Source organism: Garra rufa, chromosome 4, assembly GCF_049309525.1.
Source record: "Garra rufa chromosome 4, GarRuf1.0, whole genome shotgun sequence".
Classification (NCBI taxonomy): Eukaryota; Metazoa; Chordata; class Actinopteri; order Cypriniformes; family Cyprinidae; genus Garra; species Garra rufa.
The window spans coordinates 14,884,687-14,904,364 of NC_133364.1; the positions used below are offsets into that span (position 1 = coordinate 14,884,687).

A 19,678-nucleotide genomic window follows, 5' to 3' on the forward strand; every position below is an offset into this window, starting at 1 on the left:
GGCATTCGAATAGCGCCAGAGCAGCTCCAAATGTTGCTCACAGTCTCTCCTGGGCATGCTTAACAAAATGCACCACTGCCCAGTGCTTTCCCCCAGGAGCTCGAGATGGAAGCCAGCTCTTTATGGTGTCCACACCGCATTTCATTAAAGTCTATGTGGAGCTAGCCTCAGGGACATTGCCACATAATTCATTTGGAAGTACACTGTCTCCTGCATCCCCTGTATCCATTCCCAGGTGTTTCTGAGTAACCTTATGGCTTATCGCATTTCAGGGGATGCTTTCCATCACATAATTTCTTTCATGTGCCACATAGCACTGCCTTATTTTCTTTTTCCAATTCTTGTTTTCCCTTTTATGCCATATCAGATATTACAGGCTGCAATCTTAAAGGAAGAGTTTTCCCAAAACGAAGATTAGCTGAAAATGTAGTCACCCCCAGGCTTTTCAAGATGTAGATGAGTTTGTTTATTTATCAAAACAGATTTGGAGAAATGTAGCATTGCATCACTCACCAATGGATCCTCTGCGTGTAGTGAATGGGTGCCGTCAGAATGAGAGTCCAAACAGCTGGTTAAAACATTACAATAATCCACAAGTAAGCCGCATGACTCCTTAATGTCTTGTGACATTAAATGCTGTGTTTGTTATAAACAAAAGATGTTTTTAACTTCAAACCACTGCTTCCAGTTAAAATACGAGTCTATTTCTCAAGTGAAAAATTGGTCTTGTCTGAATCAGGAGAGAAATAAGCAAAAACAGTTCTAAACCAACATGACTGTCAATTTTGATGTTAGATGACAACAGGGGATGGACTTTTTCCACTGGAGGAAGCATTTTAAAGGATTATGGACTTGTATTTTGGCCAAAAGTGAAGGTTTAAAGTTAAAATGCCTTAAATATAGATTTATTTCTGGCAAACACACAGATTTTCACTTCGCAATTTATTCATTGATGGATCAGAGTCATTTGGTTTACTTGTTGCGAAGCTTTTATTAGCCGTTTGGACTCTCATTCTGACGGCACCCATTTACTCACCATTGGTTTCTCCAAATCTGTTTTGATGAAGAAACAACCTCATCTACATCTTGAATGGCCTGGGGGTGACTACATTTTCAGCATATTTTTATTTTAGGGAAAATATTCTGACTCTGATCCATGAATGAATAAATTGCGAAGTGAAAAGCTGTGTGTTTGCAAGAAACAAATCTATAATTAAGGCATTTTAACTTTAGACATTCACTTTCGGCCAGAATACAAGTCCATAATCTTTAATAAAGCTTCCTCTAGTGGAAAAAGTCCATCCCCTGTTGTCCTTTTACACCAAAATCCACCGTCATGTTTGTTTAGAACTGGTTTTGCTTATTTCTCTCCTGATTCCGAGAAATATACTTGCATTTTAGCTGAAAGCAGTGGTTTGAAGTTAAAAACATCTTAGTTGTTTATAACAACCACAACATTTCATGTCACAAGACTATAGCTGATAGACTAGAGTTGTGTGGCTTACTTGTGGATTATTGTGATGCTTTTATTAGCCGTTTGGACTCTTATCCTGACGGCACCCATTCACTTTAGAGGATCCATTGGAGATATTGTGATGTAATGCTTCTATAAAATCTGTTCTGATAAACAAGCTCACTCTGCATCAAGTTTGGCTTAAGGTTGAGTACATTTTCTGCAGAATTTTAATTCTTGGATGAACTATTCCTTTAAGCCCAAATCAGTCTTTAAAATCATCTGCAGTCAGAAGAACACACTGTGTCTTTAAGGTGTTTCTGTAACAGCTGGTGTGGTTTCAATGAGATCTTATTTAGTTTCCGACGTGCACCATTCATCTTCATTATAAAGAGTAATTCTTGTTACACAAAAACAGCCGCTCAGTAGATTTAAATTCCTAAACCACCAAAGCTTAGACAAATAAACAACCTTGGGAATCATAATTGCCTGTGAGCTGTACCCTAAGTGACCACCAGATGGAGCTCTCCCTATTAACAGCAAATGTGACACAACCATATAATTTTAGGAAAGCTACTTTGAACTGGAGCTTGTCAAGTTGTAAGCTGCTTATAATTTAAAGTGGTGGAAAAATTTCAAACAAGTGAAAGCTTAATGGTTATGTATCTTCTTCTAAGAGAAGAGATAACTGAAATCGATCCCTCTCTATCAGCACAACACTTACCATTTGCTTACTCAGGGAGACAAAAGCTGGAAATGCTTTTCTGAATAGAAAGCATCTGGTAGAGAAATGGCAGTCATGCAGACTTCTACTTAATCAGCTATCTGTATGCTACGCTAACCAAAGCAGACATTAATAGTCATCGCAATGTAGTTACACAATGTAGTAGACACAAATTATAACGTAAGCAGGCGCTAAAAGTTCTTTAAGCCAGTAAATCTTTGTCTGAGGATGATTACCGTATATTGACTTGATAATCGTTTCAATCAGTCGGATTCATGAATGAATCACTATTGATCTAATCGGTTAAACTGGTTTGCCTAAAGGTATGAAATCGTTCTCAATTCAGTTTGATTCATTTAGACAGTGTGCTTATGCACCGAATCGTTTGCAGTGATTTCTCACACAAAATAGTAACATACTGAACTCAAATTGACGCCTCTGTGCCATTCACATCCATTAAAAAAGCCAATCTTTTCTCATTGATAGAGAATGGAATGAAAAAGTAGCTTTGTCTTCTAATATTCGGGGGTTAATACTCGATTGTGTACACACTTATACACGTTTAAGGAGGCAGTTCAAAGAAGTGAATCGAATCAATAGTAGGCCTTTGCAGGCAAAAGTGGCATCAGTAAGTTTCAATTTAGATTTAGAAAAAAAAAGTACAAACGAAAGGGCAATCAATATTATTACAGTTGGTGTCAAAAGTTTACATACACCTTGCAGTATCTGCAAAATGTTAATTATTTTAAAACAAAAGGGATCCTACAAAATGCATGTTATTTTTTATTTAGTACTGACCTGAATAAGATATTTCACATAAAAGAGGTTTACATATAGTCCATGAGAGAAATGAATAGTTGAATTTATAATAAATGACCCCGTTCAAAAGTTTACATATGCTTTATTCTTAATACTGTGTTGTTGAATGAAGGATCCACAGCTGTTTTTTTGTTTTGATTTGTTTAGTGATAGTTGTTCATGAGTACCTTGTTTGTCCTGAACAGTTAAAATGCCAGCTGTTTGTCAAAAAAATCCTTCAGCTTCCACAATTTCTTTGTTTTTTTTTAGCATCTTTTGCGAATTTGAACCCTGTCCAACAATGATTTTGAGATCCATCTTTTTACACTGAGGGACTCACGGAATGTTCAAATGCTCACCGATGCTTTAAAAGCCAGGAGGTGAAAACTTTTTGATTTGAAGATCAGGGTAAATGTAACTTATTTTGTCTTCTGGGAAACATGTGTCTACTGCAGCTTCTGAAGGGCAGTACTAAATAAAAATAAAAAAATTAAATGAAAAAAAATATGATATAGGCAAAATATAAAAAATGTACACATTCTGTTCAAATGTTTTCACCCCTGGCTCTTAATGCATTGTTTTTCCTTCTGGAGCATTAGTGAGGGTTTGAACCTTTTGTAATAGTTGTGTATGAGTCCCTCAGTTCTTCCTCAGTGTGAAAAGATCTCAAGATCTCAAAATCATACAGTCATTGTTGGAAAGGGTTCAAATACGAAAAAGATGTTGTAAAACCAAAGAATTAGGACCTGAAGGATTATTCTGAAGAACAGCAAGCAGTTTACCTGTTTAGGACAAACAAGGTACTCATGAACAACTATCATTAAATAAAACACAGTATTAAGAATCAAGCACATGTAAACTTTTAAACTGGGTAATTTTTTATAAATTCAACTATTATTTTCCCTTGTGGACTATATGTAAATGTCTTTGTGAAATATCTTATTCAGTTCAGTACTAAGTAAAAACTAAATAAAAACATGCATTTTTTATGATCCCTCTTATTGTGGTAAAATAATTACAATTTTTTTTAAGATATATTTGTTGAGCTTTTTTATGCCTTCAATGGACAGGACAGTAGAGAAATGACAGGAAATCAATGGGTAGAGAGATGGGAGCAGGATTGGCAAAGGACCTCGAGGAGGGAATCGAACTCGGGTCGCCGTGAGCACAGTTGCGCTATATGTCGCAAATAATAATGTAAATAATTACAATTTTGAAGCATACACATTATTCAAGACAAAAAACAAACAACACAATTTTTACAGAAAAATGCACTCTTGCAGCCAAGGGTGAAATCAGTATTTACAAATATTTATTTCAAATAATTGTAAATGCAGTTAAATGGAAAACGATGAGTGATTTCAAGATGTGATGCAAGATGTCGTCTAGTGTAAGACCCTCTTTACACTTTATTTTGCTAATGCTGGAGGCTCTTGTTTGAAGGACATATTTTATGAATGAAACGGGCAAAAGTGAGAGAGATGAATATTATTCATCATTTCATATTCAGATGTTGTTATTTGAATTTATTGTTCACAATATAATTCAGTTTAGGCTACTTCATGTTTTTAACTTGAATGCGTGACATGTGGCCGAATTGGAAATATGTTTCCTATGTGCACTGAAATATGTATTTCTTTACTGTTATGCATTGGTCTCAAACTTAATTCCTGAAGGGCAACAGTTTAGCTCCAACCCTAATCAAACACACCTGATCCAGCTAATCAAGGTTTCAGGATTACTAGAAACTACCAAGCAGGTGAGTTGGAACTGCTTAAAGCTAAACTCTGCAGGAGTTGAGGTTAAGACCTCTGCTGTTTTGTCAATGTGAGTGGCAGAGCATTTTGTACAGATAAAGAGAGCATTTCGGTGTGATCTCTTCACTCGGCATGTTGTTTTATTGGTTCGTCAGCCATACAAAGGATTACAGCTGTAGGAATCCCCAAATTTATACATAGACGATAAACATCATGCTAACAAAGTATTAAATTTGTACAAAAATACTTTACAGCTCATAATACCTGTCCATTAGAAATAAAAATACAATATTTCAGGGACATAACCGTGACATTGAATCATAAATTCATCGTATACTGAAAATGGACACCCACTATTTTAACTGGCAGTGCTTGACTTCACTAAACGTTTTCACAAATGCAACATAAAAATGACTCGTTTCACTTGACTTGCGGTCACACAGTGAAGTGTCCTAACAAACAGGTCAAGGAAAGTGTAATGAAAGTGACTAACTTTTGAATCAGGCCCCGAGAACCGTAATTCAACACGTAGCGAATTGAGAAAGATATCTCAGTGCATGAGTTTGGGGAATGAACCCGTACCTGAAGGTTTATCTGAAAGAAAACAACAACAAAAGACACCTTTTCATCATCGTCAAACGTTCTCCATCAAGTGGGTTGATGAGGTTTTTGTTCGCTTCAGTAGTTGGACCACAATGTGCCATTTGAAAAATAGTGAGTAGACAGGATCTTTGAGCATTGACAACGAGGGTGACGTCACTCAATCAAAAGCACAGTTTCACACAGGTGGGTGAGGGTCTTCATTGCCATTAGCAGCTTACCTATGGCGTTTTTTTTTTCTTTACTAACAGTATTATATTTTTTTTCCAAGCAGAGCTACAAATGTGTTTAGTGGTCGGCATTCGCTCATGAGTTGACACTTTTTTTTTTTTTATTCTTTACAAACGAACCCTTTGGGCTGGAAAAAAATGTCAGATGAGACATATAAAACCATAACAGTACCATATACAATGATTTATAACTATTTAAACAATGAGGGGAGGAATAAAAAAATCTTTTCAGAATTGTTTCCCTTTTTTTTCTCATGGACATCAACCCCATGCTTGTTTTTTGTCATAAGTGGATACTGCAAATTTAAGCAAATGAGATGAATTTGTTCGTCGTAATATTCTCATTTATCACAGACCGCGGAGTAAACAATATGCGAGTACCTACTTGAACGCCTGTCGTTTTCATTTAGGAGATTGATGTCGGAATAAATAAGCTGTTCTATCCTTTGGGCCAATGATGGATTTCCTCAAAATGTGGGGCGAGAGTCTGGAGACCGCAGACCTACGGCGGTTACCTAACAAAGTACAAAGAGTTTCCGAACCGAATGACCTTCTCCGTGCCATAAATTTGCTACCGGTACACGGTCGATAGCGACCTCATGCTAACCAGCCATCGCTCAAAATCACACACATCCCTTATAAATCATCCGCCTCTATTCATAAAAATAGACATCTGTCCAATTTCAAGATAAGGTGCCTTTGTGCCACCCTCTCCTTATGAGCGACATTCGGATTTACGGTGATATAGCGGACAAAGAACCGAAACATGGTGTTTTTGTGTAGCCAAGCTCTTGCTCTTTTTTTTTTTTGGACAGAAGTACTACAAAATAGTTCATTAAAAGGTCTCATGCATTAGGTTATAACCCACATTCAGTCACAATTGAAAAATGGCTACCGAATTCATTGTGCTGATTATTTTTTCCCCCCTCACATAGCTGCATCCTCTTTCTCATTGAGTGAGAGAAGGATCAACTCTGACCTTGGCATCAGATAGAAGGAAATACACGGACATACACTATACACACACTTGTGTTTCAGTATCACAAAATAGGAGGATCGACAGTTGCGTTTCGAACGTGGGACTTGACAGACTTTGTAGAGGCTTGCAAAATAAAGTCTCGGGACACGCGCACACTCATTCGGACTCACACAAACACGGACGATCACAGAGTGGCCAGTCCGATATCGTTAATAGTTGAGTTTTCTTTTTTTTTTTTGAGTCCTCCTCAAAACTATTCTCGTCTATTGGCAATAAAAATTAGGGATGGCACTGTTTCAGGCTTTTTTTGTTTTCCACAATTTGGTTTGCCAAGAGGTCAGTGTGGTCTTCGCCGCCATTTTCACAGGGTAAAAACACACCCAGCTTGTCAGGACCTCTTAGTCTTGGTGGTTCATGCTCTGACTTGGGAAAGGGACTGGGTGTGTGCTATAGGACAACAAGCCCCTCTCGTTTTCCTCCACTAGAGGGAGCCGTTTTAGGGAGGGGAGGGTTCGCTTTAGCACCATGAGGAGGAGCGCTCCACTGCAGGCACCTGGGAGGAGTTCTGCTATAAAGTCTTGTTGGGGTCTCTGTCCTCTAGTCCCACTAGCATGGAGTTGTGCTGGCCCTGCTCCAGCCCTGCAGCGGGCTGCTCAAGAGGTTCCCCAGCGTCAGTCCAGTTCACTGCCTCGTCATTGGACAATGGGTTTAGTTCTGAGGGCTGTGAAGAAACCGGGTTTCGGCTTATGACTAGATCCAGTTTGTTCCCGGACTCCGCTATAAGAGGAACCACTAAGCAGCAGTCAAAGTCTCTAGTCCGGACGTGGTTTATCTGTAGCACAAAGCAAGAATAATATTTATACATACACTTTTTTCTGTATTTTGGGGCCCTATGATTTCCACGATGTGGAAAATGCAGACAGAATTGCATCATCCAGTCATGGAAATGGAATTTACTGTAAAATGCGGAATGCCATAGAACAGTATGGAATTTAACAGAATTTGCCAACATTTAGGCCTGTACACATAATCAGATATCAATATGGACTAGTGTCTGTCAAATAAATTAAATATGAAGTCTGCATTTGATTACATTTTAAAAGATTAACTAGATGAGTGAAGTTTGAAAATGAACTTTGAAGTTGGCTTGAGAAAGTCAGACGAGAAAGTTAGAAAAAGTTTTAAAAGCTTAAAGTTTGAAAGTTTCAGTTTAAAGTAAATAGTTTTAAAGATTAAAGTTTGAATGTTTTGAAGGCAATACAGTCCAATAGATAGATAGATAGCTTACTTGAAGACTTTTTTGATTCCATCAGTGTGAGTCTATGGGGTTTTCCCCAATTTTAATCTTCATTTTTAGGAAAACCGTAAGTCCCATCAGTTAAAAAAGATATAGCATCTAACTTCAGACCAGTCTGAAGGTCTGGGCCAAATTTGGTTTATATAGCTCAAAAGCTCTAGGAGTTGCGTCTCATTTAGTCTAAGTGGAAGAATAAAATATAAGCTTAAATAGCATTTCAGCAAGTTGGCTTTTTCAAGCCAACTTAAAGGTTGTATCAGCGATTTCTAGCCTAAAACATAAAGTGTCAATTTCAGCTGACCTTTCTTCAAGATCCGCTCGCTGCCTGCCCCATAAATTGTCTGTGAAAAAACCGCGTCTCTCTGGTCAGCCTAGGGTCCGAGATATGCCAAAAAAACAATCGGCACTACCAACCTTTCCACACATAAACAAACAGTGTTCCAACCAATCAGCGTCAGGGGTTTGGTGTTGTGGACTTTCCTACTGGTGCAGGGATGTGAGGGAGGCGGAGCGAAAGTCCACAACACCAAACCCCTGACGCTGATTGGTTGGAACACTGTTTGTTTATCTGTGGAAAGGTTGGTAGTGCCGATTGTTTTTTTGGCATATCTCGGACCCTAGGCTGACCAGAGAGACGCGTTTTTTTCACAGACAATTTATGGGGCAGGCAGCGAGCGGATCGTGATGAAAGGTCAGCTGAATTTGACACTTTATGTTTCAGGCTAGAAATCGCTGATACAACCTTTAATTAATTGATGGGACTGCTTCACAGTGGCTCACCTGTAGCAGTCTGTCGTATGGCTTCAGGCCTCCGATTTCAGCAGGGCCACCCGGACGGATATTGTTTACGTAAACGCCCTTTTCCAAGACTCCGTCAGAAACGCTAAACCCGAAGTCTTCAAGGTCCGAGTCCTTCATAAGACTCACCTATGAAGGTGGAGGAAATTATACACATTAAAGGGATAGTTCACCCAAAAATAAAACTTCTGTCGTTAAATACTCACCCTCATGTTGTTCCAAACCTGTAAGACCTCTTATTAGTCTTATTTTTGTTTTCTTTGCTGACAAAAAGTATTCTTGTAGCTTCATAACATTACGGTTGAACCACTGTGGTCACAGACTATTTTAACAATGTCCTTACTACCATTCTGGGCCTTAAATGTGGTAGTTGCATTGCTGTCTATGCAAGGTCAGAAAGCTCTCGGATTTCATCAAAAGTACCTTAATATGTGTTCCGAAGATGAATAAAGGTCTTACAGGTTTAGCACGACATGAGAGTGAGTAATTTCTGGGCGAACTATCCCATTAAAACCTGCTGTATAATCACTGAACTGATCTAGAAATGACCCAAAAAACTGTATTCCCACCTTATGAAGCTCAACCGGGGTGGGCGACATGATGTCTTTGATCTCTTGCTTCATCCTCCTCATGGCGAAAGCTTTTCTGCCGACGTCAGTGGGCAGCGTGTTGCTGCGGTTGGCCTGTGTGTATTGTGGTTTGTTGCTGCCACGTTCCTGAAAGCTGGCCTGGCGGCCAAGATGGCTTCGGGTGGGCGCAGGATCGTGGTTTAGACTCAAAGAGCTGCCCGACATGATGGTGGCCTACAGGGAAAACCATGAGGAATGGAGCTGAGTATGAATAAATGTAAGTGCTGTAAAGGTTATAGAGAGAGCAAAACGCACTCAAACACACTTTATAAGTAAAGTTTAGTAGTCAAAACTACTGTTTAAAAGTTTGGGATCGGTATGTTTTTTTATGCATTTAATTGATCAAAATGACAGTTCATATTGTTACAACAGATTTCAATTTCAATTAAACTCTGCTATTTTGAACTTCCTTTTCATCAAAGAATCCTGAAAACAAACATTAAAGGAGAAGTTCACTTCCAGAACAAAAATTTACAGATAATTTACTTCTATGGTGCCCGCGAGTTTGAACTTTGAAAATGCAGTTTAAATGAAGTTTCAAAGGGCTCTAAATGATCCCAGCCGAGGAAGAAGGGTCTTATCTAGCGAAACGATCGGTTATTTTCTAAAAAAAACCCCTCAAATGCTCATCTTGTCTAGCTCTGCATATTCCGGTTCAAGACAGTTAGGGTATGTCGAAAAACTCCCATCTCATTTTTTGTAAAGAATTGTAATATTTATTTAAAAAAGAACCAATCTTTTCGCTAGAAAAGATACTTCTTTGTAGCTGGGATTGTTTAGAGCCATTTAAAAGCTGCATATAAACTGCATTATGTAAGTTTAAACTCACGGACACCATTGAAGTCCACTATATGGAGTGTAATTACTGAAATGTTTTCCTCAAAAAAAACTATTTCTTTACAACTGAAAAAAGAAAGACATGAACATCTTGGATGACAAGGGGGTGAGTAAATTATCTGTAAATTTTTGTTCTGGAAGTGAACTTCTTTAATATATTAAAAAAGAAAAACAGTCACAGTATTACTGTTTTTACTGGACTTTTGATCAACTGAATGTAGCCTGGCTTACCAACTCCAAACTTTTAAACAATAGTGTATGTAAGTTACATTTACAGTGAAACTTATAAATACTCATTGTGTCAGTGACAGTACAGATGGTGACAATGCATTTCATTAACAGTTTGTAAGACTTTCTGTTTAGTATGTTTACAAGAAGCAAAATGCTGATGGACAACGATACACAAACTTTTAGTAACATGCATTTTTACACACTAATGGGCGGTTTGAACCACTTCGACTTCCACCATGGCAAGCCATGGCAATGATTAAACAAACATTATGAACGGTGGGCGTTTTTTTAGATGTGTCTTGAAGTCCTTTGAAGATGATCTTCAAAAAGAACCTGGTTCTGGTTCGGCTTTTGCTGAGGACACTACCACACAAGACTGAAATATTTCCACAACAATAAGCCTTGCTGCAGCTCTTCCATCATGCTTTGCATGAGCCCACATGCCTTCGTTCTCTTCAAGTTACCGTCATTTGCTAGTTTGCGTGAATCTCACTCAAACTGCACGGAATGGGGATTCCAGGTTAATGACAGGTGACCACACAAAAGAGGGAAAAACTCTTCTAAGCTGATGCATTTGTGGTAAGCAGCGTAAAAAAACCATTAAACCGGTGATCAGACATGTAAATCATGCACCTTGACACCACATTCAATCAATTCAGCATGTGAGAAATGAAAACGTGTGAATGTTTTTCGGGCCGTTTCGAGCTCAGTAGTACATTCTACTGACACAAACCAGAGGCAAACACTTTCATCGAATCCAATTAGGGCCAAAGGGTACATTCAGCGTAAAAGGCTTTTGATTTTATCTTGTTTCCACAGACAAGTGGGATGGAAAGTGAAGAGCTTTCAAAGCGATCCCTAACGTCGAGTACTAAAAGCTTCTCTGCGCCGTCGGCTACTCGTGGTCCGCGTTTAACTCAAGGTACCTGATAAAGCGAACGCAAGAAAATCAATCTGCTTTCATGAAACGTTTCAAGGCTGGCCACAAAGCATGTCAAATACAACAATGCGCGACATGACAGCAGATATTATCTACCGTACGACACTGACCAAAAGTAAAATGTAATTAACAGCAACCTAAAGCCATTTTCAAAGAGATTCTTGCTTTTATTTGAATCGTTAAACAGTTCTATCCACATTTTTTGGCCTTTTATAATATTTAAAGGAATAGTTCACCCAAAAATTACAATTCTGTCATTATTTACAGACCCTTATGTTGTTCCAAACCCAGATTTCTTCCACAGAAAGGGGCATTTTTGACAAGAACACAGTCAAACCCCACAAAATCATCATAAAAGTAGTCCAAATGCTATAAAGGATTAGTTCACTTCCAGAATTAAAATTTCCTGAGAATATCCTCCTATGTCATCCAAGATGTCTGTCGTTCTACAGCTGAAGGAAAGAAATTAAGGTTTTTGAGAAAAAACCTGAAGCTGAAGGTCTAAATTGCAGTTTTAATGCAGTTTCAAAGAATAAGAAGAATAAGGGTCTTATCTAGTGAAACAATCTGCCTTTTTCTAAAAGAAAATAAAATGTATTAAAAAGTATGTACTTTTTAACCACAAATCATGCGTGGTTAGATCTTTGGTTCAAAATTTAGGGTAGGATCGTCTCATTTTCTCCTCCAACTTAAAAATTGTCTGACATTGTTGTTTTACATTTTTTTGTAAAGGCCGTTTGGCTTTCTTTGTACAGGGTCAGTACTTCCTGCCTATGTAACCCGTGACCTTTCCAACATGAGCTTTCAAGTCAAGCTAGTGCAAGACGAGCATTTGTGGTTAAAAGTATATAAATTTAAGATTTTTTAGAAAATGAAAAGCCTTTGAAGCTGCATTGAATGTGCAATTTGAACTTTCAACTCATTGGCTCCCATTAAAGTCCACTATGGAGGAAAATCTTGGAATGATTTCCTTATAAGCCATTCTTTTTGACTAAAAACAGTAAGACATGAACATCTTGGATGACATATGGCTGAGTAAATGATCAGAAAAAGTTTATTCTGGAAGTAAACTAATCCTTTAAATCATCTGAAGCCATTGTTTTCTGTGACAAAACAGTCTCAGATCTAAATCAAGTTGGCTTGTAAAAACTCTATTCGAACTTTGCACCAATGAAATGCATTGAATTCGTCACCTGAATTTCACCATTACAGCTGAAGACACTGTGTTGCACATTCATGATGTCGAGGCTGATGAGCGATGCTGCCGTGTACTTTCAGGCCGAACTGAATGTGGCAATATTTCGATTCTTATTGGCACATTCAGTTCTCGTTAGAGTCAAGCATCCCACTAGATGAGGATCTGCTTTATGGTGGGAAGAAAACCGCAATGAGAAACTGAGTCACTTATCAGACCGATATCAGTTTGTCCCTGTGCCGTCAGTGCACATTTTCTTCACAGCAGGCCTTGCTGTTAACAGGCGAATACTTTCACAACTTGTTTTTTCTGAATAACAACATGTGGAACAATAACAATGTGATAGCTAGAAGTAGACCGAATTTGTTCATTAGTCTAATGATGGCAGCCGAGTTTTCAAATTTATTTATTTATTTTTTTGCAAGCTCTGATTGAGTGCAAATGTTTTTTAAAGTGTTATTTTGCAAAGAGGTTTGTATTGATGCATTTAATTTCATTTTTTTAAAGAAAAATGTATGTTGTTGCAGTTAGCTTTTAAAAGCATTATCTGGGAGAGTGAATATATATGCATTATATGTATATATGAGAGAATGTTTGAAGTTAAAGGGGTATTAAAATGACTGAAATTAAAAAATAAATAAATATAAAACAAATGACAAAAGCCAACTAAATTTAAGCCAAACTAAAAAACAATCATAAATACTGTAATAGTATATATAAAAAATACTGAAACAACCCTGGTTTGAAGTGACTGGATAAGAATTATTATTATTTTTTTTTACATATATAAATGTTACTTTAAAAATGGAAATAAATTAAAATAAGTTGAAGTGGTACTAAAATTATTAAAAGTAAAATAAACATTAACTAAAAAAAACAAACACAACAAAAGCCCACTAAATTACTAAAACAAAAGTTCAAATGAAAACCTAAATATAAAAATAAAAGCTAATTAAACATTAGATTAAAAAAAGATTAGATTAATATTAAATACCAATAAATACTGTATTAGTATATAAAATACTAACAAATACTAAAATAACCTTGGTTTGCTGTGACTGGATAAGGATTAAAAAATAAATAATAATAAAATTAAATAAAAATTCTACATATATAAATGTTAGCTTGCCAGCTAAATGAAATAAGTTTAAGTTGAAGCAGTACTAAAAACTAAAATAAAATTAACTAAATATAAAAAAATAACAACAACAAAAGCCCATAAATAAAATGTTAAATAAATACAAATAGTCTAAACATATAAACATTACCTGGGCAACTAAATAAAATAAAATAAGTTGACACGGTCTTAAAATTACTAAAATTAAAACAAAAATGACGTATCATTAGATACTATAATATAAGATATAAGATAATATAATAAAAAATCGGTAACACTTTACAATAAGGTTCATTAGTTAACATTAGTTAACCACATTAGTTAACATGAACTAATAATGAACTGCACTTATACAGCATTTATTAATCTTTGTTAATGTTAATTTCAACATTTACTAATACGTTATTAAAATCTTGTTAGCATTAGTTAATGCAGTGTGAACTAACATGAACAAACAATGAACAACTGTATTTCCGTTAACTAACATTAATGAAGATTAGTAAATACAGTAACTAATGTATTGGTCATGGTTAGTTCATGTTAGTTAATACATTAACTAATGTTTAACTAATGAACCTTATTGTAAAGTGTTACCAAAAAATCAATAGATACTATAATATTGATATATGAATAAATACTAAAATAACCCTGGTTTGCAGTGAACTGAAATAAAATAAGTTGCAGTTGAAGCGCTATTAAAATGACTAAAACTAACAAAAATAAATAAAAACTAAATATTAAAACAACAAAAGTCCACTAAATTACTAAAACAAAATTTTTAAAGAAAACTAAAATATAAAAATACAAGCTAATTAAAAAAATATCAATAGATACTATAATAGTATATACATTAATACTAAATAATACCAAATTCTACATATTTGCACTTACAAGAGCAATTCCTAGCCAAGAAGCATAACATAAAAAAGAAATTAAATATATATATATATATATATATATATATATATTAATGTAAATAGTTTTAACAAATTTACCATCACACCTTTAAAATTTACTCAAACATCCAGGTTTTTATGTATATTTTACCTTACATTTTAATTTCGAGTAATACATTTTTTTTTTATACAAAATAATTGTTGAGGACATGACTAAAAAAATACCTTAATACCTATCCCTAATATAAATGTAAATAAGATTTACAAGTTTGGAACAACATAACTGAATAAATGAAGACAGAACCCGGGTGAACTACACTTTTAACACGTCATAATTAATTTCGAATGCACCCCTAGGATCTGAAGTGGATGCCAATAGTGGTTGTCTGTGAGCCCCCTCCCTCCCCTTTCAAGCAGGCCCCCAGCAAGAGACACTGAGCCCATTAGCACGAGGAGAGCACTTGGGTGCCAGCGCTACAAGCAAAGAGGAAGCCCAAAGAAAGGAAAGGGGTACCAAGATGGCCAGGTTTCTCTTATTCAGAAGCCTGTCTGGCTTGTCCTGGAAAAAGAAGGAGCTGTTACACAAAACCAAGGGCTGGTACAGCATGCTACTGAAAAAAGATCATGTAGGGGGATTTGATGAATGGATAGAGCTGGAGGATGATCGTGGGGAGAGGGGAATGAACACAAACGGGTGCTATTTATTTATTTTTTCCGAGTTACCTCAAGTTCTCTCAAGATCCCGGATTGCCCGCACGTCTCCAGGTCTTCTAAAGCTTGGGACCAGAAGTTCTCCTCCTGGTCTGGCTCAGTCCCGTCGTGCCCCACAGTGAACCTGTTTGAAACACAAATGGGACGTTTCAACCGCTTTGTATGTCAAAACAGCGGCAGTCAATGAGCAGGCAGGCATCACAGTGATGAACGCAAGGGACGACCAATGATCTGTGCAGGCTATGGTGGGGCTCTTGAAGAGAGACACATACAGTACACACACACCCGGTGCGGTCGGACACACTGTGATGGGTGGTGATGTCCTGGTGGATTGTGGGGCTTTGGGTTATGAAGTGAAAGGGCCGGATTGGTTTGGGGAAGCAGTGCAGGTTAACAGGCACACAGCACTGAACCTCACCTGCTGTCTGAGATTAAACCGGTGGGCAGCGTGGATGCCCTGTAATGGGAGATCAGCTTCAATCAATAACACAAACGTCAAACCACTTCAGTGTTTTAGACTTTACAGCTTGTATATAAGACATTTTGAGGGCTTCATTTGAAAAGCATTGTAATACCATTCTTAAATGACAAAGAAATGTGTGTCGGAGAAGATGCGGGAGGTTTTGCATTATGCAGTTGTTTTCATTTAAATAAGGACTGCAGAATGCTGCCAATATTTGAAAAGACTGAATGCATTAAAGTTGCAGTAGTTTCTATTCTGTATTTCTAGAGTTTATCTGATATAGATGTGTTTTTCCAGATTGGTTTGTCGTAGTTCCATTTTGTAGTGGCTTAAAGTCAACATGAAATGGGTTTTGCAATCCATTTTACCTCAGTATTAGAGTGAAACAAACAAAAAAGGGTACGGTGGGGTTTTAAAGAGGCATTGCAAGAAAATATGATAAAATATTAAAAAAGAATTTGTAAAAATATAATTGTAATAATAAAATAATAATAAATCATAATTATCTTCCAAAATGTTTGACAATTATGACAGTTTATATATAAGAAATATAATTTAAAAAATAAATATAAGATGAAAATATTGCCTTTTTAAAAAAGTAGTTTTTAAAAATAAATTCAAATTAAGTACTAAAATGAATTTTAAAAATGCTAGAAAAAAACTGAAATATTCCCAGGGGTGCATTTGAAATATTCCTCAAAAAGTAGAAAAAAGAAAATATAATATTAAAAAAAAACAATAAATAATAATTAATCTCCTAAAATGTTTGATGTTTGATAAACATCACTATGAACCAGTGTTGTTAACGTTACCTAAAACTTTATTTAAAATGAAGCTGAAATATAATTAAAAATAAATATTAAATGAAAGATTAACTGAAATAAGTTTTCAAAAAGTAAAAAAAAAAAAAAAAATACATTTAAATAATGATTTAAGTTGAAATAGTAAAATGAAAAAAAAAAAGCTAAAAAGAAAAAGATCTTTGGTATTTAAAATGAAGCTGAAATATAATAACGTTTTTGTTTGTTTTTAATAAATTTAAAGAAAGCTTCAAGTTTAAGTACTAAAATGAAAAAGAAAATAATATGCAACTACAAAAATAAGTAGAAAAAAGAAAATAATAATAATTAAACTAATAATAAAGACAATAATATTTAATAATATTACTAATAATAAATCTAACTAATAAAACTAATACATTTCTGTACTTAAAATAAAGCCTGAAATATAATAAACTCTCCCAATATGTTTGTTGTTTGAAAAAATAATAATTAAACCAATAAAATAGACAATAATAAAATAATAATATTACTAATAATTATAAATTTCCCAAAATGTTTGATGTATGACAATCATCATATTTTAAATAGAAATTATTATATATAAAAATAGTTTTCAGTATTTAAAAAAGCTGAAATGTAACGTTTTTGTTTGTTCTTAATACATGTAAACTAAAATAATAATAAAATCATAAATAATATTTATATAATAAGTCTCTAAAAATTTTTGATGTTTTTTTAATCATTTTAAATAATTAATAAAGTGCTAAAAAAAGCATTTAATAAAGCTTTAAGTTTAAGTAAATTTAAGCTAAATAGGATAATTAGAAAAAAAGATGAACATAAAAAATGCTGAACCTTGAATGACAATTAAAATAAAAACTCAAAATATTAAAATAATAAAAAAAATACCTAATAACAAATATCATGATAGTATATAAATAATACTAAAATAAAACTGACGTCAATTTTAATACCAAAACAGATCTTTTGACAACTGGTTGCATCTACAGTTAATGGAATAACTGCTCTGATGTGTTAATCCCAATCTGGGTAGTTCCCACTCATCTGCTTCTCAGCCAATCAGCTTCAACTACAGGATGAAAGCTCTGCCAGCTAATTAATATTCATGAGTGCGGCTGATTTATGATGTGTCTACTTTTCAGCTCAGTCCCCTGATTTTGTTAATCAGGTTTGAACTGGATTGTAAAAAGTTGGCACGATATGCACAGACGAACTGTGCACAGCAAGACCAAGGATGTGTGTTAAGTGCGTGCGTAAATGAGGTCAGCTTTGATTTCATGTTGACTTTAAGGCAGCTCAAAGTCACCATTAAACGGAAACCGTACAATCCTGTGAAGAAAACTCAAAGGGTGATCATAACTCTAGTGTCAGCTAAATACTTTAAAAAAGGCCTTATTCCTTCCTAAGAGCCGCTGGCTTCATTACAGCGCATGGGAGCCCTTTACGCCTTTGATCTACAGCACAATGAATCTGAATTACAAATATCCAACAGTACGAGCTAACAAAGAGTAAAGTCAAATCACCCCAGAAACGATCGATCAAAGCTCCAATAACAGCGAGTTTGACAATGCAATGTCAAATTTGAGAAGTCAACAAAACATTTTTATAGACGTGGTTAAGCAGCAATGGCTTTCTGTAGAGACTGGCAGTAAAGTAGTCTACAATTCAATAGATATCGACACTTTTGGATTAATAAAGTGGTAATAGCTTTTATGGATTAATAATGTTTGCAATGGCAACTGAGTTCATTCCTTCAATCTGTTTTACTCAGAAGCTTGTGTACTTAGCTAATGTAGTATAAAATCCTTTCAATGAATTCAAGTCATCACATTAACCATCAAACAGACCTGGCGGCCTTAATATATTTTTAATATCTCCCCCCCAGAATGAAGGTTTTCTCATTATTTATCCATTATTTGTCACTATTTTCCTGTTGTTCTAAATCTTTTTTTTTTTGCTTTCGAACATCATAATTGATAGACTGTCAAGGGCCATAAATGTTTCATGGATAAAAACAACAGCAACAAGATGGTGATGAGTAAATAGTGAGCTATTTGTTATATAAGCTTGATTGTGTATTTAAAGTGTTCTGTATGATTTACAAAGAGTTTGTTGATGTACCCGCTAGCGCTTGGCCTGTCCCATTCGTCCACGCCGAGTCCAAAGTCGGGCAGGATGTTGTTCCTCTGCCGGCTGCTGTTCACCGGAGAGAGGCTGCCGCGGCTGGGTTTGGCATTTCTCCACTCATGGCTGTGGAAACTGTAGCCCGATGCTTGGAAACCCGTGGGAGCTAAAACAAACACACACAAGCAGAGTCCACAATTTATGTTTTGCTGTCTCTGCCAATAGTGGGTGAATTTAGAAAATGTATTAGCCATAGATATTTCTTATTTGCTGTATTTTAATATTTAAATATAAAATACAGATAAAATATCTAAATGATTCCCAATTCTGATAAAGTAGAAAATTATTACAGCATAACTACAATGAATGAATGAATTATAGTAGTAATAATAGTATTAAGGCTAAATTCAATTTAGATAAAATTGCTATATGATTTATTGAAGCGAAACAAATAACTAAAGTAATAATAATATGAATTATTATTGTTATTATTATTAATGCTAATAGTAACATGAACACTGATGAAAACAAGCTGTTTTAGCTCAATTCAATTTAGAATAAATAGTGGAATGATTTAGGTGAAACAAAATAAATAAATAATAATAATTAAAGATAATATAATTAATTATAATACTATTTGATTGAATCAAAACTAATAACTAAGATAATAATAATAATAATAATTAATTTATTATTATTATTATTATTAACATGAACACTCACGAAAACAAGCTATTTTAGCTAAATCCAATTTAGAATAAATAGCTAAATGATTGAACTGAAAAAAATTAATAAATTACAATTATTAATAATAATAATTAGAATAATACTTAATAATAATAATAATAACAGTTGAACTAAAATATTTATTTTCAGTTGAAATAAAAATTAAAACTAAAATATTAAAGAAATCATATTATTAATAATTTATTATTAGTAGTAATAATAATATTTATTATTAATAATATAAATAATAATAAAGAGCTAATTTATATTTAATTTTGAAATCAGTTCTACCAAAATATTTATTTTCAGTTGAAATAAAATAAAATAAATAATACTAAAATATTACATAATTAATAAAAACAATATATTC

General features: G+C 34.8%; 1 protein-coding gene across 13 annotated transcripts in view; it reads right to left on the bottom strand.

Annotated features, from left to right (window-relative positions):
* Nucleotides 1-4,850: 4,850 nt before the first annotated feature.
* LOC141333649 (glutamate receptor-interacting protein 1-like) overlaps nucleotides 4,851-19,678 on the bottom strand; it is a 331,685-nt gene continuing 316,857 nt past the window's right edge. For 6 of the 13 annotated variants that reach the window (XM_073838710.1, XM_073838715.1, XM_073838706.1 and 3 more), the window contains 7 exons: nucleotides 18,580-18,748; nucleotides 15,611-15,649; nucleotides 15,205-15,316; nucleotides 14,996-15,040; nucleotides 9,206-9,439; nucleotides 8,619-8,765; nucleotides 4,851-7,373 (listed from right to left, as the gene is read on the bottom strand). In XM_073838710.1, coding sequence (XP_073694811.1) covers nucleotides 7,110-7,373; nucleotides 8,619-8,765; nucleotides 9,206-9,439; nucleotides 14,996-15,040; nucleotides 15,205-15,316; nucleotides 15,611-15,649; nucleotides 18,580-18,748 — 1,010 coding nt within the window. In that variant the 3' untranslated portion in view covers nucleotides 4,851-7,109. The remainder of the gene's footprint in view (nucleotides 7,374-8,618; nucleotides 8,766-9,205; nucleotides 9,440-14,995; nucleotides 15,041-15,204; nucleotides 15,317-15,610; nucleotides 15,650-18,579; nucleotides 18,749-19,678) is intronic. The other 7 variants (XM_073838707.1, XM_073838718.1, XM_073838717.1 and 4 more) reach the window with 3 other exon arrangements.